Genomic DNA, 21,530 nt, shown 5'->3' with positions numbered 1-21,530 from the left:
TAATTAATCAACACTTAATGGATAGTGTTACCAATAATACTTGATAATAATACTCGAAGAATTATCGGTTAATTATTAGTTAATCATTCATGTAATGTGAAAAATTCCAGTCTATAGTATATACTTGTAGGATAGCAAATAAGTTCCAGGTATAGAGACAACAAAAAAAGCAACCAAATAAAATTACTGACGACAGCAATGATCGCAAGTCACTCTTTCAGTTGTTGAATCAGAAACCTGGCACTAATCAATGCTATTCAGACTATTAAGGCTATTCCACTAGAACAGTTTTATTCAACCTGCAGGTGGTATGTGGGATTTTGTATTGTACATTTTTACAAATGTATGATAATTAACAATAATCTAAAACAAATTATAAAGGAAAAACTATAAAGGTCTTAAGGACCATTTAATGGTATACCTAAAGCCAAGGTTTGGAACAACTGCACTAGTGTACAAATAAATTATTGTAATTGCCTCAATAGAAAATAACATAAATAAATGCCATTAACACAGCCGGCTCTCATTCAAACAAACACATAGAAAATAACAAAAGAATATGGGTTGTGCTGTAACGTACGAATCAGCGGCCACACACATCTCTGGGTGTTACGACATCCATGTCAACACTGGGCTGAAACAGCTCATACTGACTGAAAAAAAAACAGGATTTGTTCACTGATGGCTACTGAGGGTTACAGTTGAATGGCTTTAATTGGCGATGGCCAAAGTACCTCGATCTGTCCCTTCAAAGAACGAATCAAAATCCTTTTACCCTGACAGTTGTCGATCTCCATGTGGCACTTAGAGAGATGCCAGGATTTTTAAATGCATGTGCGTGCACCGATGCCTGGAAGCCTACCATCGCAAATGTGTGTGTGTGTGTGTGCGCGTGCTTGCATGTGCGTGTGTACATATATTCTTTGCATGCCTGTGTGTGTGTGCACATGTGCATGCATGTATGTGTGTGTGTGTGAATCCGTGGGCAACAGAAACAGAGATACAGTGGAATACACTTATGGAGGGGGGAAGAGGGATATTGAGGCAGAGAAAGTTGGCCCCGATTAGCCTCCCTCAATCGGACCCCAGGGCCGCGTGCGGGAGACAGAGACGGATGAGGTCCCAGGCTACAGGGGCCACCTGGCTGCATCTGTCTGAGGAGTGCAGGCGCTCCGCTTCTCTTTTCTTCTGTATTCTGCTCCCATCCTCCTCCTCTCCTTTCTCCCTCCCTTCTCACTAGGCCTGAAACGCTGCACTGAAGGGTGAGAGGTCGCGCTAATAGCCCTACTCCATCTCCCCTCTCTCTCTTGCTCTCTCTCATACTTTCTTGATATTGTGCGGCCCCTTCATCATCTCTGCCCATCCCACTGTCAATGCGCTGTGTCTGATCCCTGCACTGGAAGCTCCTCTCATAGTCTCCTTTCTTAGCACGTCCCTCCCTCTCTCACTGACAAACTCCTGTTTCCTCTCCACTTCTTAATGCGTCCATCGCTCTAAGTCTCTCATTGACAAACTCCTGTTTCGTTTCCATTTTTTACATGTCCCTCCCTCTCTCTACGTCTCTCACACACAATCTCCTGTTTCCACTCCTTTTCTCCCTGTTTGACACTTTGGCCTATTGATCCGACTGGGGAATGGATTCCGATGATCCATAAACCGGCCATACATGTATGGCAGCAGGTAATCACCCTAAGTACAGGCGGGTGAAAACCATAGTCACGTCCTACTCTCTGGGGGGACGTAGGACCTGCTTTCCCCTGATGTACCACAGAATGTTACATACAGCCTATACCCCCCGCCCCATACGTCCCCACCACAACCATAATCAACGGAATTGATTGGAACATTTACTTGATTGGCTACCACGACAGTGTGTTATTTCCCTCTTCCGCTTGTGTCTTTTGAGGAACAGAAATGCTTTTGCTGAGGATTGATTGCATGTGCGATGGAAGTGTTGAACGGGCAATGTGTGTAACCTTCGACTACTGTTTAGATTGCTTAAAATATGTCTATGGAGCCGATTCAAATTAGTTGTGTTGTCCTGACGAATAAATGGTCAAATTATAAAATTATGGCACAATGTTCTACTTATTTCCAATGGAGAGAAAATAACCAGAGCGGTTCTGTATTGTTTTCTATACCTCAGAAACTAATGATTCAATGCTTAATAAACACAACGATAATATGTGATAAACATTGGGAAATAAATGTACATCACAGATCATTTCCCACGTTCATCTGAAACACCAATAAAAATTGTTATCAAACTTTTAACATGTACTGTTTATTGCAAGGGTTTAAAATTATATAATATTTTTGTTCCAAACTCTTTACAGTGACCTTGGAGGGGAGAAAGCATTACAGCACCTAGAAAATGCACTTACATTTTCATGGCGCAAGCGATTAAACACCTTTTCCACTTTACCGGATCCAAAACGATAGGCGTTATCAAGAATAGCTACAGAGCACAACAGTTGATCGCTAACCATTGTATAATATTGAGTCAACCCTAATCTCGCTAATAGTGGCAATTTCATTTTCACGCATCTATATAATCAACAGGGCAAATCAGGCAATACAGTAACAATTTCCCATCATTATTCCAAACATTGCATATGCTTGCCACCAGGCAAGATTTCCGATCATTTCAAAATGAGTTTTTAACAGCATGCAGACAATAATCCTCTCCCTTGCATCACCAGCATAGTGGATACATTACATCACCCTTATATTATTTTGTTGTGATCTCACATCTAAGAGAAAAGATAGTGGAAGAGTTTGATAAAGAAAAAAGTGATGAAAAATGCCACCCCTTCCCCGAAACCCCTGTATGAAAAAGAATATAAAAAGGCCTAGATGCATTGAACGTCCATTCTTTCATTACGAGATCCAATAATTAAAATGGGATCAAATGGTACAGCATGACGCTCTATGACAATTGTGTATAAAACTGGCTTAACCGGTCAAACACTGAACAGCAGAAAACTGATATGAGACAGTTGATGCTTGGAGAGAGAGAGAGCGAGAGAGAGAACGAGAGACAGACAGAACGAGAGACAGAGAGAGAGAGATAGAGACAGAACAAGAGAGAACAAAAGACAGACAGAACGAATGACAGAGTGAGAATGAGAGACGGAGAGAGAGAACGAGAGAGAACAAGAGAGAGACAGAGAGAGAACAAGAGAGAGAAAGAGAGAATGAGAGAGAGACACAGAGAGACGGAGAAGTAGAGAAAACCTCTCCAACGTACTCCGCCCTGTTATTCAGATTTAAATGCCATTCTCTGGGCGTGCCATTTCAAAAAAGACCAGAACCTTTTCCCTCAGACACCAGCTCAAAGTTAGCACAACACCCAGCAGGATGGCTGACAAGATGAGCTCTGCACGCCCGCACCGTGCGTCTATCGAGAGACAGCGCGTGCGCTCGTTTGATTCGCGGATAGCCCGAGGCCGGAAGCAAAATATCAAAACAAAGCTAGCGGCTGGTGGAGCGAATGAAAAAAACTGTCTGCGTCGAGATGGCTTTAACTGGGGCACAGTTGGAGGGTGAACTTTTGCTATCAAACTTTAAATTGAATCCCTCATCTTGCATTAATTTTCCTCCCGAGATGGCTTGAACTACTTTTTTCCACAGATGTGAACTTTTGCTGATAGTTAAATTGGTTTATTTTGCATAGGGACCAATCTAAAACAAACCAACTTCAGAGTTGTGCATAGAAATAGAGATCAGCCACTTTCAATTTCTGCGATGAATGGAGACGCGGGTGGCTTTCACTCAATAAATAGGCTGCGGTCCACTCATTGGCAATTCCGCAACCTCACAAATAAGTCCACCTCAGAAGAACACGCGTGTGCGTGTGTGCTTCTGCGGCGACTCAACAGGCCTCATGAATCACGGATCAAACACCATCCTTTCCCCGGAATAGAGTTCGAAACAAGAAATACTAAAAGTTCCTTTTGTTGCAGGGCGCCGGTCCAGAAACGACCACATCCCAGAGAAGCAGCACCAGTCTTTGGACTTCAATTTTCGCCCCAGCGTGCTGATCCATCGTGCTTCCCCCCCCCCCCCCCCCCCACCACCGCCGCCGGTCTTACAACCATCATACCGGACCGCGGCTGGCCCCGTGCGCCCGTGTGGCTGCTTTCACTTGACCTCCTTCTTTCCTTCCTTCTTCCCTTCCCACTGTCCCCTCGCCCTCCCCTGTTTCCCTCCCTCCCTTCCTTGTCACACTCTCCCCTTTTATTTCCGCCTCAAGGGCGCGAGGAAGGACACAGGGTACGAGGATGTGGGGTACCAAAGGGAGAAAAAAAAACAGACGGAGCTGGAAAATAGTAAATCAGAAGCTGTCAGGACGGAGCCCTCGTCAGTGCGGGGAGCGTGTGGCAGACGGACGTGCGGAGCGGCGTATCTCCAGCACCTGGCCGCTGCTGGCGGATTCACTCCCCAGGCCCGGGCGCCTGTCTGGGGTGAGGAAGGGAGAGGGGAGAGGGACGGCGGTATGGCTGACACCGTGACAGCATCACACGGCTTACTGAAGCAGACAGCCCGTGGAATTACCCCCGGACGATCGGCGAGCAGGGGCCCCGCGGACTTGCACGCACACACACACACACACACACACAAGCACGCACACACACTCAGACACATACCTTGACATTCTCTCACACACACACACACACACACACACACACACACACACACACACAGACGCTCACATATGGATAATTCCAAATGACAGATTCTCTGCACTACAGAAGTAGATCAATGGTTGGATGCTGGGCGGATGGGAGCTGGGGGGTTAAGAAGGTGTGGGATGAGTCTGGCAATCAATGGCATGGCACTACCGCGGACGGTTACAGCGGCCGGCCCCCTATGCCGACGCAGCTGCTTTTCTGAGACGCGCTGTTGCCATGGCGATTAAGACCCATCATGCCAAGCAACAGGCTTACCTATCCAGCCGCCCTGGAGACAGTCTCCGGGCAGCTGATTCAGGGGGGGTGGGGCGGTCTGCTACCTGGGAGTCACACACGCTGGCAGCGAGAACGCAAATCGAGTGCAAATCAATAACCCAGCGGTAGGGGTAAGAGGGGAGGGGGGTCATGAATTTGCCTTTTTTCCATGTTTCTTTTAGTTTCTTTAAGCCAGAGATAGAGGCTGGCAATAACAATAATGGCTTGGCAGACGCACTGAGTTTACAATTTCAGCCACTATTGACTTGCTGCCACGCGCAATAAGTCACAATCAGGGCCGGGTCTTAATTCTCCTGTAGCATAACCATTCAATTCCATTTACCTCAGTGTCCCCTGGACCATTAAGGATGACGCAACCCCCCCCCCCCCCCCGGTAATAGATTAAGGGTTGGGGGGGGGAGCGCCAGATATAACCTGATCGGGTTAGCCTGACAGACTGTGTTCCTCTGGCATGCCTCAGGAGGTCAGATGACAGTTTGGACAGTAATCACTGCCCTGACACTAACAAAAAAAAATTGATATTGACCCTGTTATTAGAGGCTCGGTATGGCAGTTTGAGATGCGTGCACAAATCTATATTGACATCGGGGGGGGCTTATCGGTGAGGTAGGGTTTAGTAGAAATGTGTGCGGTACAGATATGCAAACACGTGATGCGAATACACGGCATAATGTGTGAGTCACTGTGTGTCAAGCCCTATCACTGCCATGATGTAATATATGTCCAGTCATGATTGGGTCATTTAGGTCTTGCACATACGCCTCATGAAGCTGAAAAGGTCGCCATCCTGACCTTGCCGGGCACATCTCAGTATCCATGTAATCAACCGACACACCCACACAGACGGCCATATCTTAACTGTAGAGAACAGGACCGGGTTGTCTGAGTATCACGTAACACACAGGGTTTTTAAACAGGTGATGCTTGCTCAAAGACGAATATTAATAACGCACCGTCGCTCAAAATCCCCGCGAATGCGAGGCACGGCTTTTTGAAGAGCCTGATCTGTTTTCCCGGGGCAGAGGGAAAATAGGTTAGCTTTAGGTTGAGGGCTGCGATGTAAGGGAAGACATAATCTTGAATATTTTTTTAGTGCGGCGTGTCAAACAACCATGCACATGCCCTAATGAGGTGCAGCGCTAATGCTATCTGGAGCGCGCCGAGGGGAAGATAAATAAATATCATTGAGTGACAATTTCACCCTGCGAGACGCGTCCAAGTCAAAAGATCTAAGACCGCAGAGCTCAGGCACACAACAACACACGAAACATACACAGACAGACCGGCGACAAACAGACTAACACACACACACATGCACGCACACAGGAAGTCGGGCGACACAAACACACACACACAAGCAAACAAACACACACACACAAACACACACATGCAACTACTCAGCCAGAGAGTATATCGCACAGTCTCTGTCTCTCTCCCTCTCTCTCTCTCTCTCTAACTCACACACACACATACGACACACTAGAAAGACAAAACACCTCGGCAAACTTTTCCCTCCAAACTTTTCTCCCCTCCTCTTCCTCCTGCTCCACTCATTTGCTTTCCACTCTCACACTGCTTCTGTGAGACACCATTGAACTTGTTTTTTTTCTGCTACCCCCTCCCCCCTCCGGCAAGAAGGAAGAAAAAAAACACAACAATCCAGACAGAGGAGCGTCTGCGCCCCCGCGCTCGGTCGTTTGAAACGGCGGCGCCGCGTTCTGCGGAGACGACACTCGCAAATCCCGGAAATAAAATTGAAAGGAGAAGACAGGGCAAAGTGATCCTAACAGACTACATAGCATGCACAGGATATGGGGGATGTATGGGGGCGGGGGGGGGGGGACATGATGGGTAGAGACAGGTGGAAGCGGAGAAGGGGAGAGACTGTGTGTGTATGCATGTGTGTGTGTGTGTGTGAGCGTGTGTCTGTGTGTGTGTGTGTGTGTGTGTGTGTGTGTGTGTGTGTGTGTGTGTGTGTGTGTGTGTGTGTGTGTGTGTGTGTGTGTGCGTGTGTGTGTGTGTGAGACCGAAGCAGGTCAGAGAGCCCCCTATTGATCCAAAGTTTAATTAGTCATCAGATGCCTCTGACACCACCACCTATCTGGCATGTGGAGACATCCCACTCTGTGTGTGTGTGTGTGTGTGTGTGTGTGTGTGTGTGTGTGTGTGTGTGTGTGTGTGTGTGTGTGTGTGTGTGTGTGTGTGCGTGCATGCGCGCGCGAATATGTGTGCATGTCTGGTGTGTGCATGAGTGTATGCCTGTGTGGGTGGGTGTGTTTGTGTGTGTGTGTGCAGTTTGGGAAGGGATGGGGTTATGGATGGAGTCTCAGGGCACCGGGTCCGACTTGGTGAGGCAATAAGAAAGAAATGGCAAGGTGGAATTGATTAAAAGAGAGTGAATGAGTGAGCGGGTGAGGGATTAGGTGTGAGTAAGAGGAACGGACGGGAGTGGGAAGGTAGGAAGGGATACGGAGGCAACACATTGAGTAGAAGCACGGAAGGGTACGGAGATCAGAACAAAAATAATAGGCAGAGGATAACAGAGAGTATGATGACTGAATAATATAGTCGAATAAAGTACCGTATGAACGTGTGACAATGTGTCTCGGAGCCGAAGGGCAATGGATATATATGTAGCTATACGATGTCATCACATAACCACACACTTAATGTGTGATACAAAATGTCAGAAAAATCAAAAGGGCAATCGTGATATATATTGCAGCTAGATGTTCGATGTAATTTCATTACCAGGTTGGTTCTACAGGGACATGTAGGACAATAGAGGGACAGGAATGGGGATGGGGAAGGTCAGGTGGTGAAGGGGTTAGGCTGAAGAGATCATAGCTCCTAGCATTAGGCCTCCAAGAAGTATTTAGGTCCAAGAGAGAGAGAGAGGGAGGGAGGGAGAGAGGAAGAGAGAGAAAGGAGAAAGAGAGAGAGAAACAGACAGAGAGAGAGAGAGAGAGAGAGAGAGAGAGAGAGAGAGAGAGAGAGAGAGAGAGAGAGAGAGAGAGAAAGAGAGCGGGAGAAACAGAGAGGGAGAAACAAAGAGAGAGAGAGAGGGAGAAACACAGAGAGAGAGAAAGCGAGAGCTAGAGCGAGAGCGAGAGAGAGTGAGGGAGTGAGAGAGAAGCAGACAGAGAGAGAGAGACAGAGACAGATATGAGAAGAGGAATGCTACAATGCTCACCCATGCGTCCGATGGAGGTGCCGCGCGGCGCCGAGGCGTCGTCCAGGCCGGCGATGGTGCCGTAGAGGGAGTGCGAGATGCACCGCTCTCGGTCGTCAGACAGCGAGCTCAGAGACTGCTCCAGCACCGGCGGGCTGCCAGGGGCCTCCTGGAGGGACAGGAGATGGCCGCGGACGGGGTTAAGAGGTGTTTGTCTCCAAAGGAGATGAAAAAACAGAGACACACACGGTTATTCAAACTCTCACACTGACTTATCGTACATCCGCGTGCAGCCCCCCCGCTGTGCGGGTCTCTGAGTAAACACGCCTTCTGAAAGCCGCCGCGATCGATACTTGGAGGGAAAGGAGGAGGAAGAAGCACGGCCTTACATCTCCGTGTCGGTATTTTCTGGCTCAGCAGTGTGAAACGGCTCTTACAGTAGAGCGGGCTGAGACTCATGGATTTCCCATTGCACCTATAGACAGCTGTCTCTGACAAAGAGAGCCGCTAAATGGACCGGTGACATTTGCCACCCGGTCGATGAGCCGCACCGCTGAGTACCCAGCCTACTGTCCACTCGATGGCTGATGCCGCAGGCCTGGCCCGGCCTAGGACCCCACAAGGCTGCTCTCCACGAGCAGGTGTTTCAAAGGAAAATGTGTCAATGTGTTTTGAAGCCTAGACACCACAAAATAAATGGCAACGTCTCTGCATGAAAATGCACGAGTCACACACACCCAGCCCACCATTCATACCCAAGGAAAGAGAACCTCAGAGCCATGGCATGATTCACCCACGGCATGGATGGTGTAATGGCAGATAAAGATGAGATGATCAACTTTCTTAGATTATTTGTTTTAAAAAATACTTGAAAGTGACAAACCAAGAAGGATACATAAGATCTCTGACCATCTGGATCTGATAACAAGCACTGACTAATGAAGGAAATCAGCTGGCTAGTTTCTGGGTGGAGGTAATTCTGCAATCTCTATGTTGGATGACTCACTTTGGAAATTAATAAGCACTTCTCCTTAGCCTTATGCATTTAAAATATGGACATTAAAAAAATATCTGCTAAATAGAAAATGTTTGCCATGTTCTGTTTAGCTTTTTTTTTTCAAGTCAGTGCTTTCAAAAAAATAAATGAACCGTGTTCCTTTTAAATGAAAGCATTACCATCATAAACACTTGCTAATAATAATGGGTTGTATCATAATTTAATGGAAATGTCTGGCATCCTGATATTGAACAGCTGAGAAATATAATTGCAAATTATGTAAAATGGTTTGATGTGCAATTTGTATGCAAGCGATGTGTTTTACTTTTAGAGAAATACATCATGTTGTTTTTATGGGGCTTTGAATGGCCATCAAAGTGGAGGGAGAAGGGAAGATTAAAGAGAACAACACTTACCCAAGGAGAGGAGGAGGAGGAGGAGGAGGAGGAAGAGGAGGAGGGATAAGAGGAAGACGAGGATGAGGGATAAGAGGAAGAGGAGGAAGAGGAAGAGGAGAAGTTGGAAAAAGAGGAAGAGGAGGAGGAGGAGCAGGATGAGGAGGTTTGAGGAGGAAGAACAGGAGTAGGAGAAGTGGGAAAAAGAAGAAGAGGACAAGGAGGAGGAGGACGATTAGGTGGTGGAGGAGAAAAAAGGACAAGAGAGGGAGAATAAAACTAACCATGAAAATGTTCATAGGGTGATTTGAGTGCTGTGAAGGTGATCCTCTTCCCCTAGTTTGGTCCGGGGGCTGCTGAGCTGGGAGCAGGCACCCAGAGACAGGGCTGCCTGCCCAGGGGATTTATCAGCTGTTTAATATAAACGAGTGCTTTAATGAAGTTTGGAGCGCAGGACTCTTATCTGACTAGCGTTTGGTTAGGAGGTTAGGGTGGTGTTTGTGTGTGTGTGTGTGTGTGTGTGTGTGTGTGTGTGTGTGTGTGTGTGTGTGTGTGTGTGTGTGTTTGTGCGTGTGTGTGTGTGTGTGTGTGTGTCTCACTTTGTTGACTTGCATGTTTATGGGTAGTAAGTGAATGCATTTGTAAGTGTGTGTGTTTGTGTGTGTGTGTGTACGTGCGTGCGTGCTTGTGTGCGTGTTTGTGTCCGTGATGTATTCATGTGTGTCCATGTAAATCAGAAGTACTAGGTGGTCACTGCAATTACAATCAGGTCCATTGCTCCTGCCAGCGTTAGTCTAAAAACCACGGCTCCACCTGATTTAGACTCAATCAGTTTCAGTTGGAAATGAAGTTGTTTTTTTTTCAATGCGCTCTCTGTCTCCTAACCCATTGCTTATTTGTAATCACTGCAGAGAGAAAGAGAAAGAGCGAGAGAGCAACAGTGTGTGCAAGACAGAGAGAGAGAGAGCGAGAGAGAGCAAGAGCGAGAGCAAGAGCGAGAGAGAGAGAGAGAGAGAGAGAGAGAGAGAGAGCAAGAGTGAGAGTAAGAGACAAGGAGGTGGTGATCTGGTTAAAAACACCATTGGAACATGTAAAGAAAGAAAAGAACGATTCACAAAGGAAAATGCGTTCAGCAGCACATTGAAGCAAGGTACATGCCATGATTAGAAAAGTACCCCGTACGGAACATGCCAATTTTTCTTTCTCTGCAAGACAGGGAAATTGAAAGCTGCAGACACGTTTAAAACACGGCCTACCCTTGTCTTACGGCAAATTGCCGACATGAAAGGAGTTGCACGCCAAAATGGAAGCCCTGGCGCTCCTACAGTTAATGTGTCTAGTAGTGGTTAATACGTTCTCTCTTTGTTCCTGGTAATCATTTGTTTTTATCATCTGGAAATGTGACTCTTGAAAACTGACTTCTGCCCCATCCACCGACATTTAACTCAGCACATGGAACGCAATGGACTCTTCTTTTGAAGCGTTAAACAGGGCTTCTGGACTAGCTCATTGTATGAGAGCTATCGCCTGCTTCCATTTATATATATATATACACTATACATTTCAGTACAGTTATCTGACCTGGGGCTTTAAACGTTTAATTCAGGCAATGAGTAATAAATATATCTGCATGCGCGTGTATCTCTCTTGATGATTTAGTTTTGCAGGAGTGTTTTCTCTTTTATCTTCATCTTTGTCTTTACAGAGGTGTGACTACTCCCTTGCTACCTTCCTCCACAACCACCACCACCCCTCCCTCCACCACCACCACCACCACCCCCACACCCCAGCGGCCGCTTCATCCGTCTTAATCTAGTCATTTTCAGTGGATTATCCTGTTGACTTTAGGGAAAGGTGAGAGCACGGTGGTTCACACTGAGCACGGTCAAGACTTCAGCTCCCAGTGGGCTTGCTAAGCCTGCATATGCATGTGCCTGTGTGTGTGTGTGCGTGCGCGTGTGTGTGTGTGTGTGTGTGTGTGTGTGTGTGTGTGTGTGTGTGTGTGTGTGTGTGTGTGTGTGTGTGTTTGTGTGTGTGTGTGCGCGTGTGTGTGCATGTGTGCACACGTGCCACTTTTTCCCTCACCGGTTCATCAATGACCTTAAGAACTTATTGAGGTAGAAGAGGCAGCGTGTTGACAGGGCGGGCTATAAGCTGTCAACCACGTCCAATAAGGTCTACTTGGTACACTTCCTGCAATCGAACCCCAACCACCCTTCCCCCCGAGCCACAGACCATTGCCATGGCCCTAATCCAGTCAACCTTCACCGTAACGCTGTGATTGCAGCCCGTAAGATGCTGCATCCTGCCTCAGGAAACAAAAACATGCCGCTTCGCGAGAATCTAGCCAGCACCACCACAAAAATACTTATATATATAATATATCAATACTTTTTATCCGATTTGATTTTGTACTACAGCCCAAAGGCACAAAAATCAACCACATTGACACGTGCGCGGACAGCTAGACTTGTAGATGGCCGTGCACAGAGTATCGGCGGTTTAGAGAGTCAGTTAAAAGAAAAGACCAACGCCTTGACCCTCCTACGTCAGGGGACCAGGGTTCAAGGCCCGGCCGGGGTGGTTATGCGATATGCAAGGTCGCTCCTTAACATGATGTCACGTTTTGTCTGTGGTGTTTGGATAAAGACTGTGTCATTAGTTATTACGATAGGGGAGGCTAGCATTGCTACAAACCCACCACCCATTGAATAAGCATGTACACACACACACACACACCAGGCACACACAGAAAACCCTACATACCCACACACTCTTGCCTGGACTACATTTCCCTATTATCAGGTAATCCAATGACCATACATTCCAACCGAGGCCTCTACCCAGCAAACGTGCGTCTTGAGAACACTCAATACACTTTGGACACAAATCCGACCAATGTAACAGCGAGATTGATTTACAACAATCCCCGAGACTTAATCTCACTGCTCGACCCACACTGTAACCCTAAGCCTATGAAAATAATAACGATATCCGATAACTTTGCGGTTTTGCAAGTTAGCGGTAATCATGCGACCTATGGGCCACAACGTTTGGCACACATGTGCAAAACGTGCTTATACGTAGTGTACTGAAGCACATTGCCTATATCACCCTGCAATTCACACATATGACACCACTCCACCTGAGCTCCCCCACCCACCCAGGTAGGCGGATCCCACCGCCGGCACCGCTCATAAACACTTGAGTCTTCCACCCCCCCTGAAGCACACACTCCGGTCCGCGAGAAGCTGTGCCGTGCGGCCCACTCAGCAGGCTGATTCAATATATTATTCCCTCTATTGGTCCTATTGAGTTTCCCCTGCCGCTCCCTAAATGAGTTAGGCCCTCCGAGAGACAGCTGGGGAATACGGACGAGGAGGAGGAAGACTGGGAATGGATTTCTGTACTTAGACCATCAACTTTCCTCACGCCATCCCCCCGCCCCCCTCCCGTTTAGTCATTGGCGTAAAATGAACTCCACCTCCCAGAGTGCAATTGTGCACCTCACAATAAACACACACACAAATACAGACACACATACACAGTACCAGCGTGTATGTAACGCATAAATCACTCGTGCTCACGATGACACTTAGGGGGGGAAAGGGGTCTCAGTGGCGTTCTTGTTGGGATCTAATGGCGGCCGGACCACTCGCCCATTACGGCGTTATGAGATGAGGTCGAACACAAATCTCTTGTTGCGCTCTCATCTTCCTCTATGTTGTTGGGGGGTGGGGGAAGTAGATGGGAGTTACACTAATGCTTTAAGGTCTCCCGGCCTCACTCTCTCCCAGTGGTGGTCGGCTCCAGACTCAATACTAATAAAACCATAATTTACTTGGCCGAGGTCTGATTGATAGCCCTCCTCCGAGCCCTATCGATCAGGGCTCACTCCGGCGCCCGGGGATGGTCTTTTGTTTGGCCAGCCACTTCCTTCCCACTTGTCTCTTTGCATAAACGTTCCCTTCGCCGAATTAAAGCGACGCATAACCCGTGGCATTAATTACAAAGAGGCTGTCGGTGGGTGTGCCGAACAGGCATCTCAGCCTGCCGGAGTAGGAGTCAGATCCCGATCCTCTTTAGTCAGCGGGTGTTGCCGCCAAACAACGCCGAGCCCCACCCTCTGCCCTGCCATATTACATCGAACACCTTTTTGATTTAGTTTTTATCTTTGCTGTGCTCGCAGAATGCTAGCCTATTAGCATGCCGCTAAGGTGTGCGGCTTTGATCTTTCAAGGTAGAGCCCCCACCCCCCCGACTGCCGTCCCCACCTCGCATCACTAACACAATGCTGTTCTCTCTGCGTTTTGCCTGACCAACGGGGGGCCCCTGTCATCCCCCGTGGGGGCCCCATGCAGTTCTTAACCAGTCAGTCTGCCTCCATCCCTTCAAAGGCATCGACGTTCATTAGAGGTCCACTCCTGCTTTCTCTCTGCTCTCAGACCTCTTCACTGCAGAAGGACAACACACACATTTACCACTAATGGACCCTTAGCCTGCCAAGGAAATATGACAGCAGCCCTAACAACTCTTTACAACAAAATTAAAATAAAACACACACACACATACACACACAGAGGGCATTGGGTTGCTGCCGTGTCTGTGCCACTGGATTAAGAAAGCAGAGAAAAAAAACAAGTCACATATAAAATAAAGCCTTTTGCATTTGCCTAAACCCAATTGTCGTCCCTGCAGCGCCTCCTCATCCCGATAATTAGATTTCAGAGTTTCACTAATTAAGGGTGGCTGAACTCAAAACTCATTTCAAGTGGTCAAGCGAAAATAATGCTTAACATCACAGTTTTGTGTTTCACGCCTTCAAAGCTGTGTAAGCATGTTTCTGCCAAAACGTGCAAAAAATGAGGAATAAAGAGAGGGGAAAAAAGAAAATTGGAAGTATCTTTCATTTCATTAAGTGGAATCAAAGAGTCGAGGGGAGGGGGTACAGCGAATGTGTCTAAAGGATTAAAGTGATAACCGTGCCAGCTCCCCAGGCTCTAAGCTCAATGTATTATCGTGAGGAACGTAAAGCAGAGCGAGGCAATGATAAAAATAGTAGAGACTGTGAAATTCAACTATCGATAGATACGCAAAGCGAAGATAGTCTCTCGCTTTGGGAAAGTTGCGAAAGGGTTCAACCCGCCGGTACAGATTTCGCAGAGCAAAGCAGAAGTGTCATTTAGACATTAAGACATTTTTTAGGTGTGAGTGCATATCATGGTAAAATGAATCGAAGATCAGAATGCAATGGAGACTACACATGAAGATGGAGAACCGGAGTGAGATGCATCTGTAATGTGTGTTCATGACATACAGTATATCATATAAGAAGTGTTTAAGTATTGTCCAGTCCTTTAGGTAAGGCATTTATAAGTGTAGTGGTTTTGAAAAACGTTCTCAGCACTGTACTCCCTGAGATCTATCTGATAACTTAATATGCATTGGGGAATGCAAAGAAAAAGTACATTACTGTGGTGTGGTACTGAAAACAGTATCAGTCTGGAACTGGTCAAGTAGTGTGCAGGGAAATGTGTAACAAAATACTGTCTACTCCATAAAGATCCTTTAGTTGAGCGACGTCAAGGGACAAATCAAATTCACAGAGTGCAAACAAGATGACTGAAGCTGGACGCAGAGAAATGATGAGCATTCGGGGAAGCGGGCGGGTAAAATTAATAGAAGCAAAATTACTTTTTCGGAGAATGTATGTGATTGCTTGCACGCACATGGCCATGCATTAGTGGAACTGAGATATAGAAAGAGAAATTACCACGTCCGCCCCAAAGCAGGGGTTGAAACTTGAACGCCTCAAACAAATTGCCAGTGACCAATCATATCCCATGACTATCTGGGTCAACGTGAAGCTTTTTCAAACCAGGGACACCAGGGCGCGCCCAGCAAGGCAGAATGGGAATTCTCCCACTTATAAAGGACGTCTCCGGTCTAAAACGTGAGGAAGACGCCATGCGTGAAAACACTGCGTGTATCACAGACCATACATGCTATAACACAACAACGCACAACGAAAGAGCATACTCTTTTTGTTTTTCGACTGAAATGACCCGGTGCGCGATCAGGATGGTGATATTACTTTAGACTCTGTTTACCACTGAACTCCTCCTGAGCCCTGCTGGGTCCACCCTATTAGCTGCCCGTGGCGGACGCGGCCTTAAAAAACACTCGCAGCATCTCAAGGCCAAGGCTGTTCATTGTCAACGCTTAATGGCATCCAAAATAGCAGAGGCCCTCCACCGCAGACGTGCTCAGAGTATGGGGTCACCAGGGAAACGCGTAAACAGGCGATCGGAGCACTTGTCTCTCACAATGAGCGGGTCCGCGCGGAGGGGGCCATCCTCGGGTCCTATTGGACGACGCAGGTCCCTTGGTTCAGTCCTTGTGTCCACTTGAGTGTGTGTAAGTGTTTGTGTATGTGGGTGCATGTTTATGGATTTGCACGTTCTTGTGTGTGCTTGCCTCTGTTTGTGTGGGAGTTTGTGTGTATGTGATTGTTTGTGAGCGTGTGTTTGTGCAAGTTTGGGTGCATATGGTGTGTGTCTTGATGTGGGTGCCTGTGTGTGTGTTTGGGAGAAGGGGGGTCTGTGTGTGTGTGTGTGTGTGTGCACGTGCGTGCGTGCGTGTGTGTGTGTGTGTGCGTGTGAGTGTGTGTGTTTGGGGGTGGTAGTCTGTGTGGATGTGTGATGCTTGTACATTAGGCTTCTACACTAAATCATCTGTGGTCGGAAACTAACCACGTTGGCAAAGAACGCGGTCAAAAGAATTGCATGGCCTTCATGTGTAGAATGGAGACGCGCGTTATGGAAACATAGCGATAACAAAAAAGCAGTGCATTAGAGGCTCGGCCGTCCGTCTCCTCCACCTTCCAGACATTGATGGATCCCGCTCTTTTTAATGGCGGCTGTCCCATTAAGAGCAGCAGACAGTGTAAAGCTGGCGCTAGGCTCACTGTTGACCAGACGCTACAGTCCACACCGCAGTCAGCTGGGCAGGCTAGGCCGACACTTTACGCTTCTTCTGATTGTTTTATTTTGTTCTTGCCCGGTCTGGGATTTGTGAGTGCATTCAATAAAGCATTCAGCTTACATTCCTCTTCTTGCCAAGCGCGAGCCCCTATAGCTGCAATACAGTATGATAAAACTCCCATTCCCCCTCCCCCTCCCTTCCATTGCAGCCTTGCAGTGAACCTCATCCCTCCTGTCGTCTCTGTGCAGCGTCAACGGGGGAAATTCGGTGCGACAGCTTGCTAGCGTCTTAGCGCCGCTATGCCTTCGGACTGTCTTCCTTCAGGCCAATCTTCATCTGCGACCTGACATATGGACGTATATCTGTCACAGTGACTGCTGGGGCTACGCTCTCCCGCTCACTGTGTGGAGTTAGTCTCCACACAGTATCCATCGGTTCTGGCCAGCCTGCTAGACATGGATTAAGTGGACTAGGAGAGGGGACTGGTGAGCTGATAGCACTGGGGTGAACCCGGGTTTGTACCCACCCCCTCTCTCTCTCTCATCTCTCGTCTCTCTCTCTCTCTCTCTCTCTCTCCCTCTCTTGCTTTCTCTCTCGGGAGATGGGCGTCGGTATAGGATGTGAGGAGAAAAAGGGAGAGATAGGGAGGGAGGAGGGGTGTAGGAGAAGGAGAGCGGATTATTTGTCAGGGGATTATGCTCCCCGAGAAGAGGAGAAGATGGGTAGGTTGTGCACTTCAAAGTGAAAAGAGAGAGAGGTTCAGCGAGAGAGAGAGAGGGAGAGATGCAAGGAAGTAAGTGAGAAGTGACCCTGAGGAAACCTGACAGCTAACAGAATTTAAAATTGACCAATCGGAGCAGAGGGGTGCGTTAAGGGAATGTTATTTTCTCTACGCACAAACCCAGTGAGAGAACCATTACTCTGCACATTATGTGTAGCGCAGAGGCAGCCAATCCAGGAGGAATTCAACCTTCAACCCCGCAGCTACCAAGGGAACACCCTCCGTTGCCGTACCATCCTCCACCCGCTGCTTGTTTTAACAGCATACACCCGCAGGTCCATGATGGACAGGATGGGAGAGGAGAATAGAGGAGAGGAGCGGAAAGGAAAGGAGACAAGAGGATAGGAGAGGAGAGCAGAGAAGGGATTAGAGGAGAAGAGAGGCGAGTAGGGGAGAGGGGAGGGGAGATGGGAGTAGAAGGGGAGAGGGGAGGAAGAGGAGGAGAGGAGAGGGGAGGAGAGATTAGGAGAGAGGATGAGATGACAGGGAGGACCATGAGAAGAGCGGAGTTGAGAGGAAGAGAGGGAGCAGGGGCAGACAGGAGAGGAGAAGATGAGAGGACAGGAAATGTACCCAAGGCCAGTTGTTAGGATGGGAATATGCATGGTGGGAGAGCTGGTGTGCTCTACTGACGAGGGGGGCTGCAGCTGGAGGTGAAGGGCAGAGTCTCAGCGAGCCCCCTATCCCACTGACACACAGTCACAGGACACAGCCGCCAATTACAGTCACCACCAAACGCTAATCCAACCTGATCTACAACCTCTGGCTGCCGGCTGTGTGCAAATGCACGTGTGTGTGTGTGTGCGTGCATGCATCCGTGCATGTTTGAGTGGAGTATGTCTGCAAGCATATATATGTGTGTGCGTGTTACTATGAATGCAAGACAGAGCCAGTATGTTTTTACAAATTGTGTGTGTGTGTGTGTGTGTGTGTGTGTGTGTGTGTGTGTGTGTGTGTTCAACCGTGTTTGCCGTGATTGGATGTGAGATACAGGATTCACACATTTTTTCTTCATCCCTGAAGCCTTCCTTACTCTCTTGCAAACACGTTACTATTGCAATCACAACCTTCCTGTTTGTTTCAATTTCAACAGATCTCTACTGCAGTGTCTGGAGAAAAATATACAATATGAACAAACACCAGCACTTAAAAAGAGTGGAATTTGAAGACCTGAAAGGGCAGCAAATTGAAATGGGGTTTGCGTACGATTGGGCTATTCATTTATGTTAAAATATCCACCCCTATCTTTACTCTCCAACGGGCCACTGCCTTGCATTCAAAGGTCTTGGCTAACAAGCACACATCAGGCTGCATGCTTTTTCTTTTATCTACCCTCATCTTACCTCCTTATTTCTCCGGGCCTGTCAATCAAATGTCAATGGTGTGTCTCTTAGATATTATTTCAGGGCCTTCGGTGGGGTCAGCGCAGAAACACACACACATACACACACACACACACACACACACACACATTGTCACAAAAGCATGAGCCCACATAAACACAGATTCAAAAGAACAAATACACACACACACACAAACACTGCACACAAACCATACCTCAAACACACACACACAAACACATCACGAGTCGCACGGATTGCAAGACGGCAGGTGTTATCACCTGAATCTCACATAGGAAGTGGTGTGGTTGAAGATTAGCATGGCAGCGGCCACAAAGGTTCCCTCTCCCCCCGCCGTCTCAACGCTCCTAACCATCTGAGGGTTGACAGATTACCCCTGCTGGCAAGGCCACTCCAATAGAAAATCTCCAGCAATAGAAAGACACTTCTCACCTCTCTCTTCTCTCCCTCTCATCTTTATTCACATACAGGGTTTCATAAAATTTGTCTGAATTTGAAGATGTGAATTAAAAATCAAGAAATGTAGGGTTGTTTCCCTGTGTGTGTGTGTGTGTGTGTTTGTGTGTGTGTGTGTGTGTGTGTGTGTGTGTGTGTGGCCTCCGTTGCATTTTCATTATGTGGACAAGTTATATGTACGTGTGACTGTTTGACCATTTGTGTGTGTGTGTGTGTGTGAGTGTGTGTTTGTTTGTTTGTTTGTGAATGTGCGTGTGTGTGTGTGTTTGTGCATGTGTGGGCGTTTGTGTTTGTTTGTGCATCTATGATTGTGTGTGTGTCTGTATGTATGTGTGCGTGTGTGTTTGCGTCTATGTGTGTGTTAGTGTGTATGCATGTGTGTGTTTGTGTGCACTTGTGTGTGTGTGTGTGTTTGTATGCACATGTGTGTGTGTGTGTGTGCGTTTTGTATGCACACGTGTGTGTGTCATTGTGTGTGCACATGCCGGTCCACCATTGACAGCACAGAGGGGGCATCAGTCAGACCTGACTGGAATAACAATGAGAATATTTTCATGCCAGCGAATATGGACCACGGCTCTCCCCCGAACCACATCATTAGTTTACCTCGTTGTTCTGGGCCACCCGTCGCGCCACGATGAGCTGGATCATCCCCCTCTTGTTGCCCTCCACGGACATGGAGGTGCGGAGGTTCTCCATGGCCTCCTGGTTGGTCATGTCCAGCAGAGACTCGCTGTTGACGGCGATCAGCTGGTCGTTGACGCGCAGGCGTCCGTCCTGCTGGCCCCAAGGGAAGGGGTCAGAAAGACAAGAGTTACCATGACGCTCCGGTTCAGATTCTGGACAAATGCTGTCTTCTGTGTTACCGCTAAGATGGCTTTCTTTTGAGGAGGCTCACACGAAAACTACAAATGTTCCCCGAAGAAACACACGCAAAGAAAATAGGTTTCATGGGTGAAATGGTCGCGTGCTGAATAAAATGTTGTTTTTTCTGCACTAAACATTAACGGCGGTGGGGAGTTGAGTTGTTGAAAGTGTTCAAGGGGTTGCAAGTTTTTTCACAGAATGGGAGCAAATGTCCAGTTGTGCTAATGGTTTTAAAATGTGTTCAAATGTACTCAGAGAAAGCCCTCACATTCTTCTCCATTGCCCTCACAGCATATACCCTGTTTCCCGGCGTTATACTTGTTAACGACGCACTGGATGAAGTGATACTTCACCCCACACCTTACCCTCATTCACTGCATTCAGGAACAATTGAACAAGGAAATGGCTTCTATTGATGCCAGAGAGGGGGGGGGGGGATGTTAAATTGCATAATAATATACTGCATACTGATGGGGTCCTTAATAAAAAATATACTTAACAGAAAAGCCAACAAAAGTCAACTAAACATTTTCCCTGGCAGCAACACCATATCAAAAATTGATTGTCAATAATAAAATGTAATGCGGCAATGTAAAATATAAAGGCCATGCTTCACATCGTTCAGTCAACAGTGGACTTTCTATAGGGTAAAACCTTACAGTAAGGGAATGAACGATTAGTTAGCATTAGTTAATGCAGAAGTGAGCATTAACTAACGGTTAACTAATGGTCTAGTTATCCTTTACAAATAGTCTCCATGTTAACTAATAGTGTTAATGTTTACTGATGGTCATCATGTTAACTAAGGTAATGCTGTTCACGTTTACTAAAGTATACATTATTTAATAAACCCTAACCCATACCCACTAACCGTAACCCCTAGGCTGATGCTATATAATTTGAATAAAGGCAGTAACTAATGTTAATAAAGTCTAACGGATGTACCCTTAGTGTAAAGTGTCACCGGTGGGCTCGAGGGTCACTTGCCTTGCAGGCCGCGCCGCCGTTCATGATGGACTTGACGAAGATGCCCAGGTCGTCGTGGCTCTCCTTGGAGCGGTTGCCCTTGACGCTGACCCCCAGGCCGGCCGAGCCCGACTCGCTCAGAGGGATCTCAAAGGTCATGAACTCCCGCGTGCCGTCGGGCGTCAGCATCAGGTCCTCGTCGTCCGGCTGCTGGCGGTCAGAGAGGAGGAGGAGGAAGAGGAAGATAGAGAGCGACCAGTTAGCTCTGTTGTACTTGTGACTGATGCTTTTATGTGGACGAAAGTTTTAGGTTTATGTTAACTCACAAGCCCCCGTGGCAAAAACGCAAAATCATTGCTAAATTGACGTTTAAATCTGAAATGTATTACTGCATAACTTGTTTGGTTCTATATGCCTTTCCCTGGACGACGCCTTAGCCCAACATATAGGGATACCACTTACCGCCTGCCCGCTGTGCGTGTGTTTAGCGACATAACGTTTAACGGGGAAACGGTTGACACGGCTGTGTAGCGCGCCGATAGAGGCTAACCCAGAAGTCAATACCGCCCGCTAAACAACAA

General features: G+C 47.5%; 1 protein-coding gene across 4 annotated transcripts in view; it reads right to left on the bottom strand.

Moving 5' to 3' along the window:
- The window catches only part of pard3aa (par-3 family cell polarity regulator alpha, a), a 353,818-nt gene that overhangs the window by 132,364 nt on the left and 199,924 nt on the right, over nucleotides 1-21,530 (bottom strand). For 3 of the 4 annotated variants that reach the window (XM_079755248.1, XM_079755251.1, XM_079755249.1), the window contains exons 13-15: nucleotides 20,971-21,159; nucleotides 19,723-19,893; nucleotides 8,164-8,311 (exon numbers count right to left, since the gene is read on the bottom strand). In XM_079755248.1, the coding sequence (XP_079611374.1) occupies nucleotides 8,164-8,311; nucleotides 19,723-19,893; nucleotides 20,971-21,159 (508 nt within the window). The remainder of the gene's footprint in view (nucleotides 1-8,163; nucleotides 8,312-19,722; nucleotides 19,894-20,970; nucleotides 21,160-21,530) is intronic. The other variant, XM_079755250.1, reaches the window with a different exon arrangement.

Source organism: Pollachius pollachius (genome assembly GCF_949987615.1).
Source record: "Pollachius pollachius genome assembly, chromosome: 17".
Lineage (NCBI taxonomy): Eukaryota > Metazoa > Chordata > Actinopteri > Gadiformes > Gadidae > Pollachius > Pollachius pollachius.
The sequence above is the reverse complement of the archived record's forward strand: the minus strand, read 5'-3'. Positions and strand labels throughout refer to the sequence as shown.